Source organism: Silurus aristotelis (genome assembly GCF_946808225.1).
Source record: "Silurus aristotelis genome assembly, chromosome: 9".
Taxonomy (NCBI): domain Eukaryota; kingdom Metazoa; phylum Chordata; class Actinopteri; order Siluriformes; family Siluridae; genus Silurus; species Silurus aristotelis.
The window spans coordinates 20,938,513-20,960,493 of NC_139582.1; the positions used below are offsets into that span (position 1 = coordinate 20,938,513).

General features: G+C 39.0%; 1 protein-coding gene across 15 annotated transcripts in view; it reads left to right on the forward strand.

The window, feature by feature from the left end:
- The first annotated feature begins 499 nt into the window (after positions 1 to 499).
- The window catches only part of LOC310731065 (ankyrin-3-like), an 89,458-nt gene continuing 67,976 nt past the window's right edge, over positions 500 to 21,981 (forward strand). For 14 of the 15 annotated variants that reach the window (XM_083550388.1, XM_083550397.1, XM_083550398.1 and 11 more), the window contains exons 1-6: positions 1,004 to 1,496; positions 8,710 to 8,818; positions 11,379 to 11,485; positions 17,619 to 17,843; positions 18,541 to 18,695; positions 21,593 to 21,804. In XM_083550388.1, coding sequence (XP_083406514.1) covers positions 1,465 to 1,496; positions 8,710 to 8,818; positions 11,379 to 11,485; positions 17,619 to 17,843; positions 18,541 to 18,695; positions 21,593 to 21,804 — 840 coding nt within the window. In that variant the 5' untranslated portion in view covers positions 1,004 to 1,464. Of the gene's footprint in view, positions 675 to 1,003; positions 1,497 to 8,709; positions 8,819 to 11,378; positions 11,486 to 17,618; positions 17,844 to 18,540; positions 18,696 to 21,592; positions 21,805 to 21,981 lie in introns of those variants that run through there. The other variant, XM_083550396.1, reaches the window with a different exon arrangement.

Below are 21,981 nucleotides of genomic sequence, written 5' to 3' on the forward strand. Positions count from 1 at the left end.
TATTTAAGCATTACACTGCACTCACTTCCATAAAAAATGAAAAACAATCTATTAAAAAAGAAACAAAAGTATTTATTTCCCTTTGAACACCTCCAAACCGAATGCCATATCTTGCACCTCAAAGTTCCCAAGTCTCATAGGTGACATTTGGCGCCACCCAATGTTGAGAATGAGGTTGTGATTCTCTCGTGGTTTCTTCTTAATGAAATCTCAGGAAATTTTTATTTGCTACTGTTGCCACTGGTTTGCTTATTAGGGATAAACTTATAGGCACTAAAATTATATTTACTAAAAGTATACATTTAACTTGCATTACCTATTTATCTTTGTAAAGCTGTTTTGGGACAATTGTTAAAAGAGCTATAGAAATAAAACTGGATAGATTTGAATTAATTATTAAAAAATAATAATAATAATAAAAACACGTAAACACACACACGCACGCGCTCACACACACACACACACACACACACGCACACACGCAGGCACGCGATCGTTTACACGTTCAAGCGTTTCGGTGTGTGTGTGTGTGTGTGTGCTGTAGCCCAGATCTCAATGTGAATAAAAAGTGTACACGTACTGTACCTAGTCCTAATCCCAGTCCCTCTACTCTGTACACATGGGAGATCATTTCACTGCGGGGATTTAAAGCGTGGATGCGGCTGCAGCATCATGTGAGTTTTCTGCGCTTGTTGGTCAGAGATTTGGCCATAATGCTGTACTGCGGTGTTGGAAAAAGCGCCTGTACAGGAGTAGAAAGTGGCAGTAAATGTTGATCTGTCATGCTAGTGCTGGAAAAGAAAATCCGCAGTGTGCCCTCAAATTCTACAGAGGTGTGTGTGTGTGTGTGTGTGTGTCGTAATTAGTACATGATGGAGGTATTATAATAGTCAAGCCTGAACCTTGCGGAGAAGCAATTAGTCAGTGAGCGAAGAAAGGAGGGGGGAATGCCGCAGAGAGAGAAAGAGGGAGAGAGAGATAAATAGATAGAGAGAGAGAGAGAGAGAGAGAGAGAGAGAGAGAGAGAGAGGCGGGGTGGGCTTCTAGCTTCTGGCATTGGTGATGCGGGAGAATTTTTCTATAATGCTTTCTTTTCCATTTTAAACTGCATAGCTCAAAATAGATTGATGGTTTATAGACCTTTATAACTCACAGACGAATGGGAATAGGAAGGTAATGGGAAGTGGTCCAGCCGGATGTTGGGGATGATGCGCATCCCCTGACAGGATGCATTCCTATGTTGTTACATTGTAACTACGCTGATCTTGGAGCAACGTTTTCTTCAGGAACCCAAACTATTAGCAGTTCTTCTGAAACAGTGGGAAATCCATTTGCGTGTGAGCCGCTGCTGCTGTGTGCATACTGTAACTCGTGCTGGTCCCTCAGGTGAAGATGAGACGGAGATATATCTGTGGCTACACGACCTGAACGAAAAGGGTTGGCGCTTCACTGTTGTCGCAGGACATGGAATTCAACGCTGGACCCAGGTCTGCCAGGTATCAACTTCTCCTGCTTGCACTGTGTTCATTAGTGTGTAGTAATTATATTAAATGATGCACCATGGACCAGAGTTCAGGTATGGCTGTGTGCGCATCTCTGCATCAGGATGTCGCGTCCTGTAGGAGGCGCTGTCATAAGACCCACACTAAAATAGGCTTCACACTAGAGCCTGCACACCCGTGGGTCCCAACGCAAATGATTGATGGGTGTAGAGATTTGATGGGTGAATGCGAGTAAAATACTCGTGTGTGTGGGTTGCAGGAGAATACAATCATTCGTGTGACTCCCGCAAAATAGTCTTAAAATATAACAAAAAGAATAGATTGCTAAAAACAAATAAACTGTTAGGTATCTACTCCACATAAGCAACAATGGCAACTTAAATAAAAGAAAACGTTTTGCAGGCACAAGGTCGTAAGTGATCACGCGCGTAGTTCATGTGCGGTAGACTATTCGAGCACGCCGAGGCACAATGTGGACATAATGAAGCGCAAGACAGAGGAGAAACACTGAATGCTACAGCAATTACCTTCGTTATTAAAGAAAGGAACACTTTCTTACAAGATATCGTTTCAGTTGATGTTCTATGTTCTAAAAAGTTCCTTGTTCATGTCCATGTTCATCATTTACTCACGTGAGTGATCTTCAGTACCACTCACATTACATCACTTTATTACCATAAACTGTTTACATGCTGTTTTTGCACATCTTTTCTGCTATTGCTCTCAACATTTTGTTTACATTTTTGTTACTGTTCACTTCATGTCTCTTACACACTACAGTGTGTAATATACAACAGGTTTACAGGCGGAGCTATTTTGTGTTTTGTGTATTTGTCTTACACTGTCTTGTATTGCCTTGCACTGTCTTGTGTTGTCTTTGCACTGTTTGCACCAGGTTGCACACGATGCATTTTTATGTGGCGAGGACACTTACTAGTCCTTAGCCCTGTGTTTTCTGTTTCTCTGATTGTTGTTGTATGTAGCATCAGGGTTCTGGAGGAACGTTGTTTCATTTCACTGTGTACTGCGTCAGCTATATATGGTTAAAATGACAATAAAAGCTTCTTGACTTGACTTGATTTGACTTGACTTGACTTGACAAAGTCGAACTAAAAAAAAAACCAGAACATGTTTGTTAATTTTCCGTTTTTTTTCATTCATATTTAAAAGGAAAGCAAGTGAAACAGCAACAACAAAAAAACAAAGTAGCGTCTTTATACCTCAAAGAACGGTACAGGCAAAACCAATCACTCTAATGATTTATGATAGATTTAAGAAACCTCAAATTATGCATAAAACCAAGCCAACTCTGACTGGCATTACTGAAAATTCTGTTTTCAGTACTAGAAGTGTCTTCTTCTTCTTCTTTCTGCTTCTCCTATTAGGGGTTGCCACAGCGGATCATCCGTTTCTAATCCCCCTTGTCCTCTAAATCGGCCTCTTTTTCTGTTTTTTCTTTTATTTAAACCTAAGGTATTTTTCATGACTCAAAAGGACTGATATTATCTGCTGAGCAATGATAATTTCATCAAAGAGGGAAGCACATGAGGCGATGCTTCACTCGGTCAGGTCTCGGCTCAGCAGACATTATATAGCATATGGCATAGCTGCCAGATTTGTGTGATCGCATTTTCCTTTTTCAGCAGTTTCCTTGGATAATTTTTTTCTTTGCTTTTTAAAGGCCAGTCATTTGCCCCTTATGAAACACAACGGCATCGCTTTCACAAGCACTGGAAACACCATCTAACAAAGATGTTTATGAAATGGAAGCTACTCACTGCATTAGTTAAGAGTTCACTGGATTGTTGGCAGCTAAAATATTAATCACTGCATAATTACATCCAATCATAGGTATATGCTTATTTAAATCCAAACAGTGAGACACAACTCTCCTAAGATCTTACCACCAAATCTCAGTGGGCTTATGTTCTGGACTTTCTCAGGTTGTGTGGCTGCAAGACAAGCTCAAATTGCAATTTGGTCCTTGTTGTATATAATCTGTTTGAAAGAACACAATTTGCTTTCCAAGCTGCCATAATGATAAGTCATAAAGCCCTTTTAGGATTGGTCCTGCCTATTCTCTCGGTTTTTAAATAAAATGTATGACCTGCCTAACTATATATATATATATATACTGTAATATATATATATATATATATATATATATATATATATATACTCTATAGTTATACATAATACTTTAATATACTTTTTTATTTATTTAGTTTAGGTTTTCTTTTAATATTCTATTTCTATTTTCATATATAGATGTTGGACAGTCATAAAAAAATTAATCTCTGTTTGTTTAGTGCTATGACTTTGTTCTGAGTGTAAATGCTTCCACATATGCATAGGGCAGTGCAATCATTAGACCGCCCTAAAGCCACATACAGTTGTGAAAATGAAAGTACACCCTCTTTGAATTCCTTGGTTTTATTCGGAGGTCGACCAATTCATTGTTTTTGCTGATTAATTGGCACTGATAGTTGGAACTGTCAGCTATCAGCAAAAGTCCATACCAATAGTTTTTCCAGCTTACAATCTGCTATCATTGGGAGACCGGCCTCTAGAGGTGAATCACTGATGCCACGTGCTGTTTGTTTTTTAATTAAGATATTCATATTTATTGCTTTTTGCACATTTTCATGATTCAGTAATGTTTCTTTTTAGTTTTTAATTTTTGAATCCATGATCAGTTGACCTCTAGTTTAAAGATGAGAGATAATAAAAATCATCTGGTCCACATCGGATCTTAGATTTAGGAAAATACAACTTCAAATTAACAACACAACATATTACACCATATTAGTTATTTTTTAAAAGTAAGTCAAAATGCAGAAACCATGTGTGAACTACAGCTTGTGATGCAATAGCTTGGAGAACCACCTTTAGCAGGTGTTAGAGTAATCGTGTTCTGTATGACTTTATTACTCTTATAGTGAAGTTCATTGAGTTTATTGAGGTTTGCAGGAATTTGTTTATGTACAGATTTCTTAAAGTCCTGCCACACTGTTTCAGTAAGGTTAAGTTCGGGTTAAGGTCTGGACTTTGAAGTGGGCCATTGCAACACCTTGATTATGTTATTTTTCTGCGTTCTGTTGTAGAATTGTCCTGTTGCATTACTCAGTTTTGGCAAAGTTTCAGCTGTTGGACAGCTGGCCAGAGGTGGCAAAAGTACACACATCCTTTACTTAAGTAGAAGTACAGATACTCATGTTTTAAAATACTCGGGTAAAAGTTGAAGTACTGATTATAGCTTTTTACTTAAGTGAAAGTAAAGAAGTCTTGGCTCTGACATGTACTTAAGTAAAAAGTAGTTATTACTTCTACCTGTTTTAGCTGTTAACTGGACCTCACATCATATTAATATTAGACAGACAGACAGACAGACAGACAGACAGACAGACAGACAGACAGACAGACAGACAGACAGACAGACAGATAGATAGATAGATAGATAGATAGATAGATAGATAGATAGATAGATAGATAGAACATTGTCATTGCATAGTGCAGGTACACAGCAACGAAATGCAGTTTGGCATCTACCAGAAGTGCAAAAAGTAGCAATCGTGCAAATAGTGCTGATAAATATGTATCATATGTACAGCATGTGATATGTATGTAAGCATATGTACAGTGATTACATATAAAGGCTATAACAGTGCAGAGACGTGTGGACATCATTAAGAGCTTTTGCTATGTTTCCACACGGACAGTTAATGAGGTGATACCGGATATATATATATATATATATATATATAATCATAGACATTTTACAGATTTGAACGATGTTTTGTTTTTATCTGTACGATCAATAACGAAAGTCATTTAAGTTTGTGTCGCCATTATGAGGGAAAAACCCACAAAACGCCACCTAGAGGGTAAATTGTGTAAAACATGGCGAATTTTGTGTTTACTGATTAAAATTATTTTTCAGTGGAATTTATTTATTTATTTTATATCTAAGTAAAGAAAGGACGTCGTGAATAAGTGTATGTTTTGCTGGAGGTTTTAATTTTGCCTCTTTTATATTTAGTTATTTATTTATGTATGTATATTTTTTTAATAAAAATGGTAAAAACAAAAATGCTAAATTGAAAATAATCGGTTGTTCGGCTGAAATCGGCGCGCAGTGAAAATAAAAAATTATATTTCACCAAATCAATGGATTCAAACTAAAGTAACGAGCCGGTTTTGAAAATGTAAGAAGTAAAAAGTACAGATATTTGTGTAAAAATGTAATGAGTAAAAGTAAAAAGTTGTCGGAAAAATAAATAGTGGAGTAAAGTACTCATACCAGAAAATTCTACTTAAGTACAGTAACGAAGTATTTGTACTCCGTTACTTCCCACCTGTGCAGCTGGCCTCATATTTGTTTCATACTTTGATAGACAGAGAAGCTCATAGCCAAATCAATGACTGCAAGTTGCCCAGGTTCTCTGGCTGCAAGTCCAAATTATTACCACTTCCCCTCAAACACTGTGTTCGATAGTTGGTATTAGGATCTGGAACAAACTTGTAACAAATTCACTCCATGTTGGCTTATCACCATGAGTTAAGATAACAGGAGTATTTTAAATACTTTTCTGCCAGTTTATTTTATTATCAATTAATAAATCTTGCTTTGGGTCATATATTATTGTACAATGAAATTCAGATGTAAATGGTTGCACCCCAGGGATCAGAGCCTCAATAATTTTTACCCACTTAGCAACACTTCTACACACATCCCCTTTTATTGCCTCTCGCCAGTACATGTTAGCATTTGATTCCGTTTCTACTATTTTCCTTTTGATTCACTTGACACTTTTATTAAATCAATCATGACGGCACCAACGAAGGTTTTCCTATCACATCACACATCTCTTTTAAATAAGTTCATATAGGTTTGCTCTTGATATTAAATCAGATAATGTTGCTCTTTTTCCTTTATTATATGCCCTTTTCACTTTACTTCTGTGCCTTGCATGCTTTTGTTCTTTCCATTTGTTCTTCCACTCTCCCTGTTCCTTATGTTTACTACTGAACCTTTGGTAAAACATATGGAAAAGGGTCTTCTTTCTTAGGCATCTGAACATTGAAAGTACCGAATGCTATTTCTTTATCGTTTGAATTGCTTTTTTTTATCTTTAACTTTTCATGTTTCCATTTTCCCTCACAACACCACATCAAATCTTCCTTCTTCTTGACATTCTGTGCTCATGTCTTTTATCCCCATTTCTTTGTGAGTTTGCTGAAAGTATGCCTAGACATCAATTTCTACTGTGAGGTTACCATGGTTATTTTTGGCATCTGTTTATAAACTGTTTATAAAATGTGTGTTTGCACTACAACCTACAACCATTACCATTTTGTAATGTATTACATGCACTGTGCATGTAATACATTAAAACAATGGATCAACTATTTTGATTTAAAATCTGATTGAGTTTTTCTTTTGCATACTCAGCACAGATGCTCTCAGTTTCACATTTGTTTTCTTCTCTACACTCGTCATGAAGTGACCTGCCAAATTTAGCCCTTTTCCCAATTTACTTCTTTGACATGGTAAACAGGATTTATGCCTACCAGTTCATACCTCTGCCAATACGCTTTCTTAGCACAACACAATGGTATCCATAGGATTTAGTATGCTTGTCTGCTTTATTTTTTTTCTGAAATTCTTCAAGGCCACCTTAATAGTAAAAACAGATATTTTGCATTCTTTTTGGTGACCAAAATACTTTCCTATGGTGTAATTTTTGGAAAAGATTTAAGTGTTTTCGAAACTATGGGCAAACCCCCCAGCAAACTATAAGCTAGTTACTACGAACCGGTACCAAAAAGTTTTAAGACTAATGGTGCTAACTGGTGCTATTCTGACCACGTGCTTTACCACATCTGCAAATTCATCATGGACCGTAGGTTAGAAGAAAGAGCATAAAACTGGGCAAATCTGCCACAGAGCTGTTTGACATGACATACGTTTGCGATACGGGCGATACTGCAATGAGACTTTTGAGGTGTTTTAAGTGCCCTGTTTGCTTCAAGAGGAGAACAGCAGTGGAAGATGTTGGGAGGTCAGGAGCATCTTCAAGAGCTCAACAAACGAAAATGTCTAAACAATTTGGCAACTTGTGCATGATGACCGTCCGAGAACGATCCACATGATCTTACTTCCGCACACACCCTTCTCACCAGATTTGGCTCCTGCGGACTTTGCCCTCTTCCCAAAGATGAAGATCCAGCTCAAAGGTTGCAGTTTTGACACCACTGTGGAAATCCAGAAGGTTCTTGACATGCTTTAAAAAGGAGATGTCCAGGACATATTTCAGAAGTGGGAGTAATGCTGGGAGCATTTCTTTTTTGAAAACAGAGCTAGTCTTATAACCTTATATAAGCAACATCTGCGTAATTTTTGTTGTAGCAATATCTTTAGTGAAAAATCTCTTAAATGTTCAAGGTTTGTCTGATGAACTCAACTTTAACATACTCCTACCACATACTACACTGCACAAACTACCAACTCTCTTTGGAGTCTATAGTAGATAATAGATCACACAAATAATAGATTTTTTTTCTCGAAATATATATTCTTATGATCAATGCCGAGATAGGAAAGAGAATACTGCAAAGTTGCACCATGACAGATTATACATAATATAAGGCAAAACTCCTGAAACTCTCTTTACGTGTACAAAAAACCCCCTAAAAATTGCTTTAATTTAAAATAGCACACAAACAGATTGATTGAAAATACTGACCTATGCAAATTGAGAATACAGATTTAGGCATATTGTTCATCCATTTGTGAGGTGCTTAATGAAGTTCTACTTTATTATAGCTCCTGTGCTGAACAATGCAGCATTTCAGATGCAGTTTTGCTTACTAATTCAGAACTCACACATGTAGTACAGTGCAGGCTTGCAGTCTTAACAGAACTGCAGCATAAGCACATATGGTAATGCGCATGCGCATTTATTGTATTGCCATCCACCTCTTTGAGCATCTGCTGTTTTTTCTGCCCTCAGAAAGCTCAGAAAGACAGTCTCTCTGCCATTTTCTGGACATGAAGGACTGTTTCTTACATGCAGTAATATTTGTGTTTTGTTTGTCCCTCTATGTATATCTCATCTCTCGCTCTCACTCTCTCTCTCTGTTTTTCTCCCCCTTCAATTCTGTGTGTTTGTGTGTGTGTGTGTTTGTTTGTATATAATTCAATTAGACACCACAGAATGCGTTCCCGTAGCTCGGACAGATCCAACACTGTGAAGCGTGCATCAGTTGCAAGAGACAGCATAATTGAGGACATCCTTGTTCCAACCAAAAGCACGGTGAGACCTATGAAAACATTTCCTGCTACTTTTATTCTCTTTAGTTTGTTGCCCAACCCTGAGAGTCCACATTGAATAGTTAAAATATAATGTGTGCATCTTGACTATAAAATGTTCATTTTGTATGCTTTTTGTCATGATTTACATTTAAGCAAGTTTATTTACTTAATTTGTATTGCACTTTTCACAATTGATTTTGTCTCAAGGCAGCTTTACAGAGATAAAGAGTTTATAAACTTGTATAAACTACTGACAAAAGGCTTAACTACTGACAAAATACTGGCTTTATATGGCTATAATCATGCCCTTGGAAGACATTTTCACTTTTTAATGTTTAAGCCTATACACAAACGCCTGGCCAAAAGCCCACTAAAACATACCCCCCTGCCAACTGAAAGAAGAAATTGGCCAGAGTCAACTTTGCCCCCTGTTTTGTGACCACCTCAAAGTTTAAAATCTGATGTGCCAGATATAACAGAGTAATCTGCGAGTTAGTATTTCTCATGCAATAGAGCCATTGGCGCAGGAAGTAGTCTAAATAGAGAGTAAAGGGCTGTCCCAGCTGATAGTCTTGGAAGGTGAGGACCCATAATCCGAATTCCAGGCACTCCTTTTTATAGTGTTGTACAGTCTGGATTGCATTGAGAGCTTATAGCTGAGGGCACTCCTCCCCCTTCACCAACCAGGGACAACACATTCCCCAGCTCCCAGTTCTGAGGCATTCATCTGTAAAACAAAAAGGAGATAGAAGGCAGGTAAATGTTCAGTGGTTCTCCACAGATTGCAGCTTTTACATGTAGCTTTACTCCACTACGTTTCTACTGCATTGAGCATCTGAACCACCACCTATACATTCCTCACGGTACATTGGTCCTGGAAATGGCTGGGCTTCCCGAAGTGCCAGCAGGCCAACCCATGCTTCTCTCCAACACATTATGATATCAGAATTACCTACCTGTGGGGACAAAAACAGACAGATGTGTCCATAAGGAGGTAGAGGGAGAGATGTGTAAGTGTGGGGCACCGGCCTTGGGGGATCCTCATTTCTGAGAAATGTGTATGTGGGAGAGCAGGGTAAGGAAGAGGCAGAATGAGAGGGAGAGAGAGAACATGAGAAAAGTTGCCTGTTCCTGGGTACACCGCCAAATGGTCTTCAGACAGCTGGACTGCCTAATCCAACAATGAAAGATGCTGGCACTGGACCCACTTTACCATGCTTATTAGGAGTCAGGTGAAATACTGCTCCAGAGTCAACAGGTTGATTTTTATTTTTTTTTTGGTGTCACCCTCCTTCTCCAGCAGCCACTACCATCCAGCTGCATGAACGCAAATGGCCAGCTAACCTCATGGAGTGTTAGGAAGTGGAAGCGCTGTCTGTGCTGCTCAGGGGTACTGCTGACCCGCTGGATAATTGACCATTTCAGGGGTAATACTGTAGGCAGGTGCCCCAGGAGCTGCTGGGCTTTACCAGGGAGAAGTGGCAGCAAGTGGAGTGCCTGTTCTGATGCTGGTCGGCCTTGCATGGTGGCCACTTGCTCATACAACTCAAGGAAAGCCCAGGCATCATCTTAGAGCCCCATTTTGTTGAGCAGGATGTAGGTGGCAGCTGTTGTGGCTGCAGTTGGAGCACTCTGTTTCTTGAGCATACTACAAAATGCCTTCTAGTCCTCCCCTTTGAAGCATTGCCTGAAGGTGTTGATACTGCTCTGTGTGCACTTGGAGAAGGGCTTGGTGTTGTGTCTGCTGGAGCTCTGCAAGGGCTTTAACCAGCTCACTTAGTGGTGAAGACTCCATGGTGGCATAAATGAACAACTCTTCCTTATTTCTCAGGTTTTGCACCAGTGTGGAGAGCTCACTGGCTTGGGTGGAGGGAAGAGGTTATGAATTCTCCAAAAACAAACTGGCTTTATTCAGACAAAATCATGCTTGTATGAATCATTTTCAATTTTTAAGTGTTTAAGACTTTACACACTTACACAGTTAGTATAAATTACATTTAAATCTTAAAGCATATAAATAATGCAATAGAACTGTTTAATAACAGCACAGAAATGTATGATGTAGCAGTTGTACAAATTTGGTTCTGAGGTGGAAATGAAGCAAAAATAATGGCAAATAATGAGCCTGCTAAATGTAAACTGAGGTGGTTAGTATCTTAAAATAATGAAATGCTTCCCATTAAATGCATTTGTAGGACTTAGCCTTAAATTTGTAGACCCTATAATTACTTTATAATCACTATAACCTCCTTATACTGTAGTTCAGTGGGTCAGGGATTAAAAAAAACCATTAAACCAAAACTCTGATGGGGGCCACAGTACAACACCACTTCAGCGATGAGCCACCAAAGGTAATTTTAGGTTTCTTTATAAAAAAATAAAAAAATCAAATTTTTTATACAACTATGGCCATAGCTGAAACACATTACCATTATTTTACTGCCCAGTGTGTAAGTCGGTGCTTTTTACAAGATCTCTCACTGTACATATCTTTATGTGTGTGTGTGTGTGTGTGTGTGTGTGTGTGTGTGTGTGTGTGTGTGTGTGTGACATATTTCCAGCACCTCTCAGTCACTCGGGAACAGAACGAACATTTCAGGCATTATAGCTGGACTCCAGACACAGTAAACCATGCACAGAACACCCTGTCCAGTCCCATCCACTCAGGGTAAGTGAAACAGTATCATTATAAAGTATTCTCATTGTGATTGTATAAGTCTAAAGTATTTAGTTTATTATGAAAAATATATATAATAAAATATATAATAATAATTAAGTTGCCTTAAGGTGCCTCCCAATTCTTTTGCTTATTGCTGAAACACACCTCTCAATACTGACAATGCATCACAGCAAAAACCAAGCCAAGAGGTCAGAGGAACTGCATGCACAGCTTAAAGGCAAGATTGTCATAAGGCACAAATCTGGAGCAGACTATAAAAAAATTGCTTTTGCTCCGGAGATTCCCAAGAGCACAATGGCCTACATAATTCTCAAATCGTTTGGCACAACCAGGACTATTCCAAGAGCTGGTCACCTGGCCAAACTGAGCAATCAGGGGAGAAGGCCTTAGTAAGAGAACCCGAATGTCACCTTATCTGAGATCTGGAGATCCTGTTTGGAGATCGGACAAAGTTTCAAAAGGACAATCATCACTGCAGCCTTCCACTGATCTGGGCTTTATGGCAAGGTAACTACTGTAGATGGAAGCCTGCTTGGAGTTTGCCAATAACCACCTGAAGCACACTTAGACAGTAAGAAACGAGAAACTCTGGTCTGATGAATACTCAGTTATATCTAAATGATATGTATGGAGGAAATCATTCACTGCTCATCACCTGTACAATACTTTCCCAACAGTGGAGCATGATGGTGGCCACATCATGCTGTGAGGGTGTTTTTCGGCAGCATAGACTGAGCAACTGGTCAGGGTTCAGAAATATCCTCAATAAAAACCTGTTTCACAGTGCCCACAACCTCAGACTGGGCCAAAAGTTCACTTTCCTGCAGGAAAACTCTGTGAACGTTATAGAGTAGCCCAGTCAGAGCCCTGACTTGAACCCTAGTAAACATTTCTGGAAATAGCTGCAAGTAGCTGTTCCCCAACAATCCCCATTCAACCCGACCAATCTTGAGATTTGCAATGAAGAATGGCAGAAAATCTCCCAAGCAAAATGAATGACGGGTAAAATCTGATAGAAACTCCAATATAAAATTATACTTGGCACTGCTCCTTGAGCAAAGCACACTAGTAAAAATTGCATGACATTAAGAGAATAAACTATTGGGAATAAATAAATAAAAATAAAATAAAAATAAATAAATATATGTGCGTGTGTGTCAGTGTATATATATATATATATATATATATATATATATATATATATATATATATATATATATATATATATATATATATATTTAATAATAATCTTTAATAATTTAACAATAAAAAAAAAAAAAAAAAAAAAAAAATATATATATATATATATATATATATATATATATATATATATATATATATATATATATATATATATCTTCAGCATTTTTCTACCAATATAATTCGTGTCCCTTCTCTGCACATGTCCAAACCATCTCAATCTCGCCTCCCTCACCTTGTCACCAAAACATCCTACATGTGCTGTCCCTCTAATAAACTCATTTCTAATCTTGTCCATCCTCGTCACTCCCAACGAAAACCTTAACATCTTCAGCTCTGCTACCTCCAGCTCCATCTTCTGTCTTTTACTCAATGCCACTGTCTCTAATCCATACAACATCGCAGGTCTCACCACAGTCCTATAAACTTTCCCTTTCATTCTTGCAGATACCCTACTATCACAAATCACTCCTGTCACTCTTCTCCACCCACTCCACCCTGCCTGCACTCTTTTCTTTACCTCTCTAACACACTCTCCATTACTTTGCACTGTTGACCCCAGGTACCTGAACTCCTCCACCTTCTCCACCTCTTCTCCCTGCAACCGCATCACTCCACTGCCCTCCCTCTCATTCACACACATGTACTCTGTCTTACTCCTACTGACTTTCATTCCCCTTCTCTCAAGCGCATATCTCCACCTCTCCAGGCTCTTCTCAACCTGCTCTCTACTCTCACCACAAATCACAATATCATTTGCAAACATCATAGTCCAGGGAGACTCCTGTCTGCCCTCGTCCGTCAACCTGTCCATCACCACTGCAAACAGGAAAGGGCTCAGGGCCGATCCTTGATGCAGTCCAACCTTCACCCTGAACCAGTCTGTCGTACCTACTGCACACTTCACTGCCGTCACACTGTCCTCATACATGTCCTGCACCACCCTCACATACTTCTCTGACACACCTGACTTCCTCATACAATACCACAACTCCTCTCTCGGCACCCTGTCGTACGCTTTCTCTAAATCCACAAATACACAATGCAGCTCCTTCTGTCCTTCTCTATACTTCTCCATCAACATCCTCAAAGCAAATAAGGCATCTGTGGTGCTCTTCCTCGGCATGAAACCATACTGTTGCTCACAGATGGTCACCTCTTCTCTTAGCCTGGCTTCCACTACTCTTTCCCATAACTTCATGGTGTGACTGATCAGCTTAATTCCCCTGTAGTTACTGCAGGTCTGCACATCTCCCTTATGTTTAAAGATCGGTACCAGCACACTCCTTCTCCATTCCTCAGGCATCCTCTCCCCTTCCAGAATCCTGTTAAACAATCTGGTTAAAAACTCCACTGCCATCTCTCCTAAACATCTCCACGCTTCTACTGGTATGTCATCTGGTCCAACCGACTTTCCATTCTTCATCCTCTTAATCGCTGCTCTCACTTCCTCCTTACTAATCCTATCTACATCCTGCTTCACCAACATCCTCCAACCTTCTCTCTCTCTGATTTTCCTTATTCATCAGCTGCTCAAAATACTCCCTCCATCTTCTCAACACACTCTCCTCATTAGTCAACACATTTCCCTCTCCATCCTTTATTGCTCTAACTTGCAGTACATCCTTCCCAGCTCGGTCCCTCTGCCTGGCCAATCGGTACAAATCCTTTTCTCCTTCCTTAGTGTCCAACCTCTTATACAGCTCCTCATATGCCTTTTCCTTGGCTTTCGCCACATCTCTTTTTACCTGCTGCCGCATCTCCTTGTACTCCTGCCTACTTTTCTCATCACTCTGTTGATCCCACTTCTGTTTTGCCAACCTCTTTCCCCTAATGCTCTCCTGCACTTCCTCATTCCACCACCACGTCTCCTTGTCTTGCTTTCTATTTCCAGATGTCACACCAAGTACTTTTCTAGCTGCCTCCCTCATCGCTCCTGCAGTAGTTGCCCAATCATCCTGCACCTCTTCACCACCACCAAGCCCCTGTCTGACCTCTTCCCTGAACCTCACACTACACTCTTCCTCCTTCAGTTTCCACCATCTTATTCTTCTTTCAATCCTTACTTTCCTCCTCTTCTTCTTCGCCTCCAAAACCATCCTACAGACCACCATCCGATGCTGTCTAGCTACACTGTCCCCCGCCAACACCTTACAGTCTCCAATCTCCTTCAGGTTGCATCTCCTACACAGAACATAATCCACCTGTGTGCACCTTCCTCCACTCTTATACGTCACCCTATGATCCTCCTTCTTCTTAAAATACGTGTTCACCACTGCCATTTCCATCCTTTTAGCAAAATCTACCACCATCTGCCCTTCCACATTCCTCTCCTTGAAACCATACCTACCCATCACCTCCTCATCACCTCTGTTCCCTTCACCTACATGCCCATTAAAGTCTGCCCCAATCACCAATCGTTCTTTCCTAGGTACACCATCTACCACTTCATCTAATTCACTCCAGAATCTTTCCTTCTCCTCCATCTCACAGCCAACTTGTGGAGCATAGGCACTGATGACATTTATCATCATCCCTTCAACCTCCACCTTCACGATCATCACCCTATCAGAAACTCTCTTCACCTCCACTACACTCTTACTGTACTCTTCCTTCAGAATCACCCCTACACCATTTCTCTTTCCATCCACACCATGATAAAACAGTTTAAACCCACCTCCAATGTTCCTGGCCTTACTCCCTTTCCACTTGGTCTCCTGAACACACAGCATATCTACCTTTCTCCTCTCCATCATATCAGCTACCTCTCTCCCTTTACCCGTCATAGTACCAACATTTAAAGTACCAACCCGAACCTCTACTCTCCTACACTGCTCCTTTTCCCGCCGTCTCTGTAGACGTCTTCCTCCTCTCCTTCTCCTCCTTCGGCCAACAGTAGCCCAATTTCCACCGGTACCCTGTCGGCTAACGATACCTGTGGCGGTCGTTGTTAACCCGGGCCTCGACCGATCCGGTATGAAATTCTCATTTGTGATCCGCATATTTGATTTGGCACATGTTTTACGCTGGATGCCCTTCCTAACGCAACCCTCCCCATTTACCTGGGCTTGGGACCGGCACTAAGAGTACACTGGCTTGTGCCCCCCTAATGGCTGGGCTATATATATATATATATATATATATATATATATATATATATATATATATATATATATTTTTTTTTTTTTTATTGTTAAATTATTAAAGATTATTATTAAATATATATGCATAGAGGAACCAGACTCACAAGGTAACCCAGCCTCTTCTCGGTGACACCAACTGTTGAACACCTCACAATGACGGAACTATAATTCTTTTCCACTGGACAGAAAAAGAAAAAAAAAAGAAAAAAAGCTCTTACACAGAGATGTGTTTGGGGTCATTGTCCTGTTGGAAAACAAGTGATGGCCCTTTCAGTGCAAACCAGATGGGATGACATGTCACTGCAAAATGCTTTGGTAGCCATGCTGGTTAAGTGTGCCCTTAATTTTTAAGTCACCAACAGTGCCACCAGCAAAGCACCTTAACAACATTTCCTCGTCCATGCTTCACAGTGGCAACCACACATTCAAAAATCATCCATTCACCTTTTAACAAAGGCATGAGAGTCAGAACCAAAATGTTTTAATTTGGACTCATCAGACCATAAATATAAGTAGAACCTACATAAAAACCTAAAATCTTAAAGAACTTATGCTTGCCTGGAAACCTAAGATGATCTGTTACATCTGGTGCTCTGGCTCCCAGTATACATCTAACCTGTGCTGCTGGTGCCTCGAAGGGCCTAGCTAATTTCATGTGCCTTAGAATAGAGTTCTATAACCAGAGCTCTTTCAGGTTTCTCAGTCCATGTTTCCCTGAAGAGAGCAAACCTGTTAGACATGCTAAGCAAATAGTGCTCCCATGGGAGAGCCTAAGTGTTAGCTTTGGTAATGCGAGTATGCCATGAGTCATTACCCACTCTGAATGGTGGGATTCCTAACTCTGCCTAATAAATCTTTACTGCTCTCACTAACCCTCTTTAGAATCTGGACATGCTCCTCTAATACTAGGATCTTCTCTGTCAGAGAGCAAACTACCTTACCTTTCTCACTAACAGAACTATTACTAGCAACAAAGAAAGATAGACTAAACATTCCATACTCCACACACTGAAAAAGCTGGATGTTTGTAATATAGATATTAGGTTTGTTTAGCTTGTTTGTTCACAGTTCTACCAGGAATGGTCTTTACTTTCTGTTTTTAAACAGGAAAAAAAAGTGGTCTTCCAAAAGTGAAATGTTAAAATGCTGGCAAAAAAAAAGCAAACGATTTGTCACATCCAATGGCTAACATCAAACAGCTATTGGCCAATGGCTTACATCAATACTTTGGTAAAATAAATTACAAATCAGATGCATAACAAAACTGAAGAAACTGTTGAAGAAAACTATATCTGTTGATTGTGTTGTTTCAGTTGATTGTGCACAAGCGTGTAATCAGAAATTAGGTGAAAGTGAATTCAATACCGATTGTTGAGAAGTGGCCTTGGTGGCCATATTTGAGACCATAATGCGTTCTGGAAGTCTTGACCTGATATCACCAAACGTTCTTTGTTTGCATTTGTACCTTTTTTTCCCAGCCATATTTGCTTTTTTTTTTTTTTTTTTTTTTTTTTTTTTAGTTTCTTATGTAAAAATTTTCCTCAATTTATTTATTTGTTTGTTTCTTTTTTTTTCTTTCTTGCTTGCTTTCCATCTTTCATTTTTTTTCTTTATTTATTCTTTTTTATTTTTATCATTAGTTAACACACACAGCAGTGTTATACTCTCTCTCTCTCTCTCTCTCTCTCTCTCTCTCTCTCTCTCTCTCTCTCTCTCTCTCTCTCTCTCTCTCTCTCTCTTCTCTCTCTCTTTCTCTCCTTACTCACCTTGCTTGACAGGTTCCTGGTGAGCTTTATGGTGGATGCCAGAGGTGGATCTATGAGAGGAAGTCGTCATAATGGCATGCGCATTATCATCCCACCCAGGAGGTGTCCAGCACCAACACGAGTCACATGCCGTTTGTCAAAGCGCCAATGCCTGCCATATCCATCCCCCATGTTGGAGGGTGAGGGGCTTGTTAGCAGGCTAGTAGAAGTGGGACCAGTTGGAGCCCATTTTTTGGGGTAAGACTGACCCTAAAAATCTTGATTCAAATAAGGTATTATAAAGGCCAATGGTCTTGTTTAGCTATATTATAAAATCAAATCTCTAAAATAATGCTTTCCTAGTCATTTTCATTTATTAGGTTTCCTTAACACTCCAAATTTATAATTATTTCTAAAACAGAACACAACATTTTGGTTAAAGTTTATCAACTTGTTAATAGCCTTCTCAACTTTCCATGGTTCCATGGTTTCCAGCATATAGATTTGCTGAAACAGACAACTGTGTCATCAGCATAATAGTGGAAGTTACTACATTTAAGAACCATTTTTACTTAGAGCATTTATAATAGAACAGTTTAACATAGCCTTGTGGAACAGTTCCAGAAATGCAAGGAGCTACATCCATGAACAGAGGCTAATAGCAGGCCATTTTTTACTTTTTTATTCAATGCTGCTTCTGTTATACAATGAGGTACAAAGCCAAAATGAGAAATTTGTTAAATGTTATTTCTGTACAGGTGAGCATACTGTATTTGTTTGAAAAATCCTTTTCTAGGCTTTTTATTGATAAAAGGAAAGCTTAATTTTAGCCTATAGTACAGATGACAAAACTGATAAAAAAATGATTGACATTGTTTAAACAAAATAAGTATTATATTGCAGTACAAAACTAACAATTATGTTTATAAATATATATATTTTTAATGGTTTTCAGGTCAGTCATTGTGGAGATCCCACATTTTGGCTCAATGCGTGAAAAGGAACGTGAGTTAATTGTACTACGCAGTGATAATGGTGAAACATGGAAAGAGCATCACTATGACTGCCGTCCAGAAGATATCTTTGCTCTGCTGAATGGCATGGATGAAGGTAAATTAAATTAAGAAGAATTGTGAAAATTGATATTACATAACGCTTGACCTTGCTATGTGTTTTGTACAAAGTGTATGACAGTAGCAGTCTCCAGTGCTACAGTCATGCTAATGTATATATATATATTTAATAATGGTACATGTACTCGTCCCAAAATTTTACAGTACAGGGCTTTCGGTGCAATAATTATGCAATCCTTTTTACGTGCGGAACACAGTTAAAATCCGAGATCCATCAGGAACATATTAAGTGGTGGACCGCAAGTTTGTTTAGTCTCCGCCTCGCACTTTGTGTACTTTTATTATTATTATTATTCATTTAAAGACATACAAAATAATCTCAGGGGTATAAAAAATAAACTAGAGTTAAGCAGTGCAGTGTCACTGTGGCTACTTACTCAATTCCAGAAATAAGTTTTTATTTGTGCATGCATGAAAAAGCTAAAGACTCCATAGCGCTAGCTTTAGCCGCTAACCAGAAAGTGGCTAGCAATTAATGCTAGCGGTATGGATTATTTAGTGTTTTATGCTCAGCTTCAAGAATTGCTCTTAAAAGAAGAAAATATCGAGTGGAGCGGACGAATAAATGATGGAATAAATGAATGGAAGGAATAAAGACATTTGTTAACTTATGCTAAAAAAAATTTCATCTAATCAATATGATAGAAAGTTAATAAATAAATAAATTATTTAATTAAATTTGTATTTTTGTAAAATATTATAAAATATATTAATTTAACGAAGAAGGCATTTTATTAAAAATTGTTTTATAAATGTAAACTTTTCAAATGTTGATCAAAAATATTAATAATAACAATAAACTGCATTAATAAAAAAATGACAACATATTATATGTCTTGCATTTCTTTCCCCTAACCGTACCGAAATTGAACCGAACCTGAAATGTTATAAATTAGTGTGGTGTACTTAAGATTGTAGGAGTTACATTGGTCTTCTTCTATTTTAAAACCAACGGGTAATAGGTGCAGGGAGAGGTTAAACACATGGTATTATCAGTGGCATGTCATGCATTTGTTACCTGGGCCTTCAGTGGGGACTTACCCGACTTTATCCACCTCTTAATACCACCACTATCATGTCGCAATTATAGAAACCATCTATACTATACAAAAAGCAATATAACAACACGTGGTATTACAGAGAGAGAGGCATTTTGCATATGGAGGGTGAATACCATTTTACTAAAGAAAGCGCCAAACCCCAAATGTGCACCTACATCTTCTGGAGCAGTTCAAAACCAATATCTTTACATTTTTGTCATGTTACTTTGTCTAATAACATGACAAAAATGTAAATAAAATACAACCTGCTCACAGAGATGCATACTCATAATTTGTGCTGCTCCTAAGAGGCTGTAAGCCAGTGGTACCACTCGTATTCACTAGTCTGGAAGTGGTAAACAAACCCCAACAAACCCTTTTCCAGGCTGAGACAAGCACACGATGTCTAGCTTTTCTGGAAAAAACTAAATCCGAGAAAGGAAGACAAAGAGACATGGTGGTGGAAGTGCAGGAAAGCATAAAGAGAAAGACGTTGGCAAAACAGGATTGGTAATAGCAGAGAGATCAGAAAAGTAGGCAGGAGTTCAAGAACATGCCACCGCAGGTGAAGAGGGATGTAGCAAGAGCCAAAAAAAAGGCATATGAGGAGCTGTATGAGAAGTTGGACACTAAGGAAAGTGTAAAAAGATATGTACCGAGTGGCCAGACAGAGGAATCGAGCTGGGAAGGATGTGCCGATAGTAAGTTCAATAAAGTATGACGATGGAAATGTGTTGACAAGTGAGGAGAGTGTGTTGAGAAGGTGAAGAGAGTTTTTTGAGAAGCTGATGAATGAAGAAAATGAGAGAGAGAAGAATGGATGATGTGGAGATGCTAAAGCAGGAAGTGCACATGATTAGTATAGGGGAAGTGAGAGCAGCTATTAAGAGGAAGAAGAGTGGAAATGTCCAGATTTTGTTTTACCAAAATTTTGGAAGGTGAGAGGATTCTTGATGAATAGACAACCGATTTTTAAAGATCATTCACACCATAAAGTTATGGGATGGAGTAGTGGAAGACAGGCTAAGAGAAGAGGTAACCATTTGTGAGTAACAGTATTGTTTCATGCTAAGAAAGAGCACTACAGATGCAATATTTGCTTGGAGAATGCTGATAAAGTATAGAGAATATTAGAAGGAGTTGCACTGTGTGTTTGTGGATCTAGAGAAAGCATTTGACAGGGTGCCCGGAAAGGAGATGTGGTATTGTATGAGAAAGTCAAGTATGACAGAAGTATGTAAAGGTGGTGCAGGACATGTATGAGGACAGTGTGACAGCAATGAAATGTGCAGTAGGAATGATAGACTGGTTAAAGGTGGAGGTGGGATTGAATCGAAGATCTAAGCCCTTTCCTGTTTGCAGTGGTGATGGACAGGTTGACGGACAAGATCAGACAAAAGTCTCCATGGACTATGATGTTCGTGGAGGATATTGTGATTAGTGGTGAAAGTAGGGAGCAGGTTGATACAAGCCTGGTGAGATGGAGCTACATGCTGGAGAGAAGGGGGAATAAAACTAAACAAACAATGAATGTATGAGAGGTAAGGGAGTGAAGGTGTCGAAGATGGAGGAGTTAAAATATATCAGTAGAAGAATGCTGATGATGCAGGAGTGAAAGGGAAAGGCAGGAGTAAAAGAGAAAGACAAAGGAGGAGGTTTATAGATGTGGTGAGGGAATACATGCAGGTGGATGAGTTGAAAGAGGCAGATGCAGAAGACAGAGTAATATGGAGACAGATGTTCACTGTAGGTACCCCTATCAGGAGCAGTCAAAAGAAGAATATAAAAGGTTTAAATTTGTTGTTAATTTTTATTAATGTTTGTCATTTTCCAGAGCTGGATAGCCCTGCTGAGCTGGAAAAGAAGAATATTTGCCGCATTATTACTAAGGACTTCCCACAATACTTTGCAGTTGTGTCTCGAATTAAACAAGAGAGAGAATACATTGGTCCTGAAGGTGGAGTGTTAATCAGTGAATCTGTTCCAATGGTGAGGGCAGCCTTTCCTCCTGGGGCACTCACCAAGAAGATACGTGTCGGCTTACAGGTACAAATTCTACATTGTGCATATGCATACACTTTGTTGTTTGAGATTTTTAATGAATTCTTGATAATCATGGACTCAAAAAAAGTCACAGAAATGTGCACAAAGTTTAAATTCATGTATTAAGTTGATGTGTTCACTTTCATTCCTAATTATTGCTTTAGACAGGGGCAAAAGGTA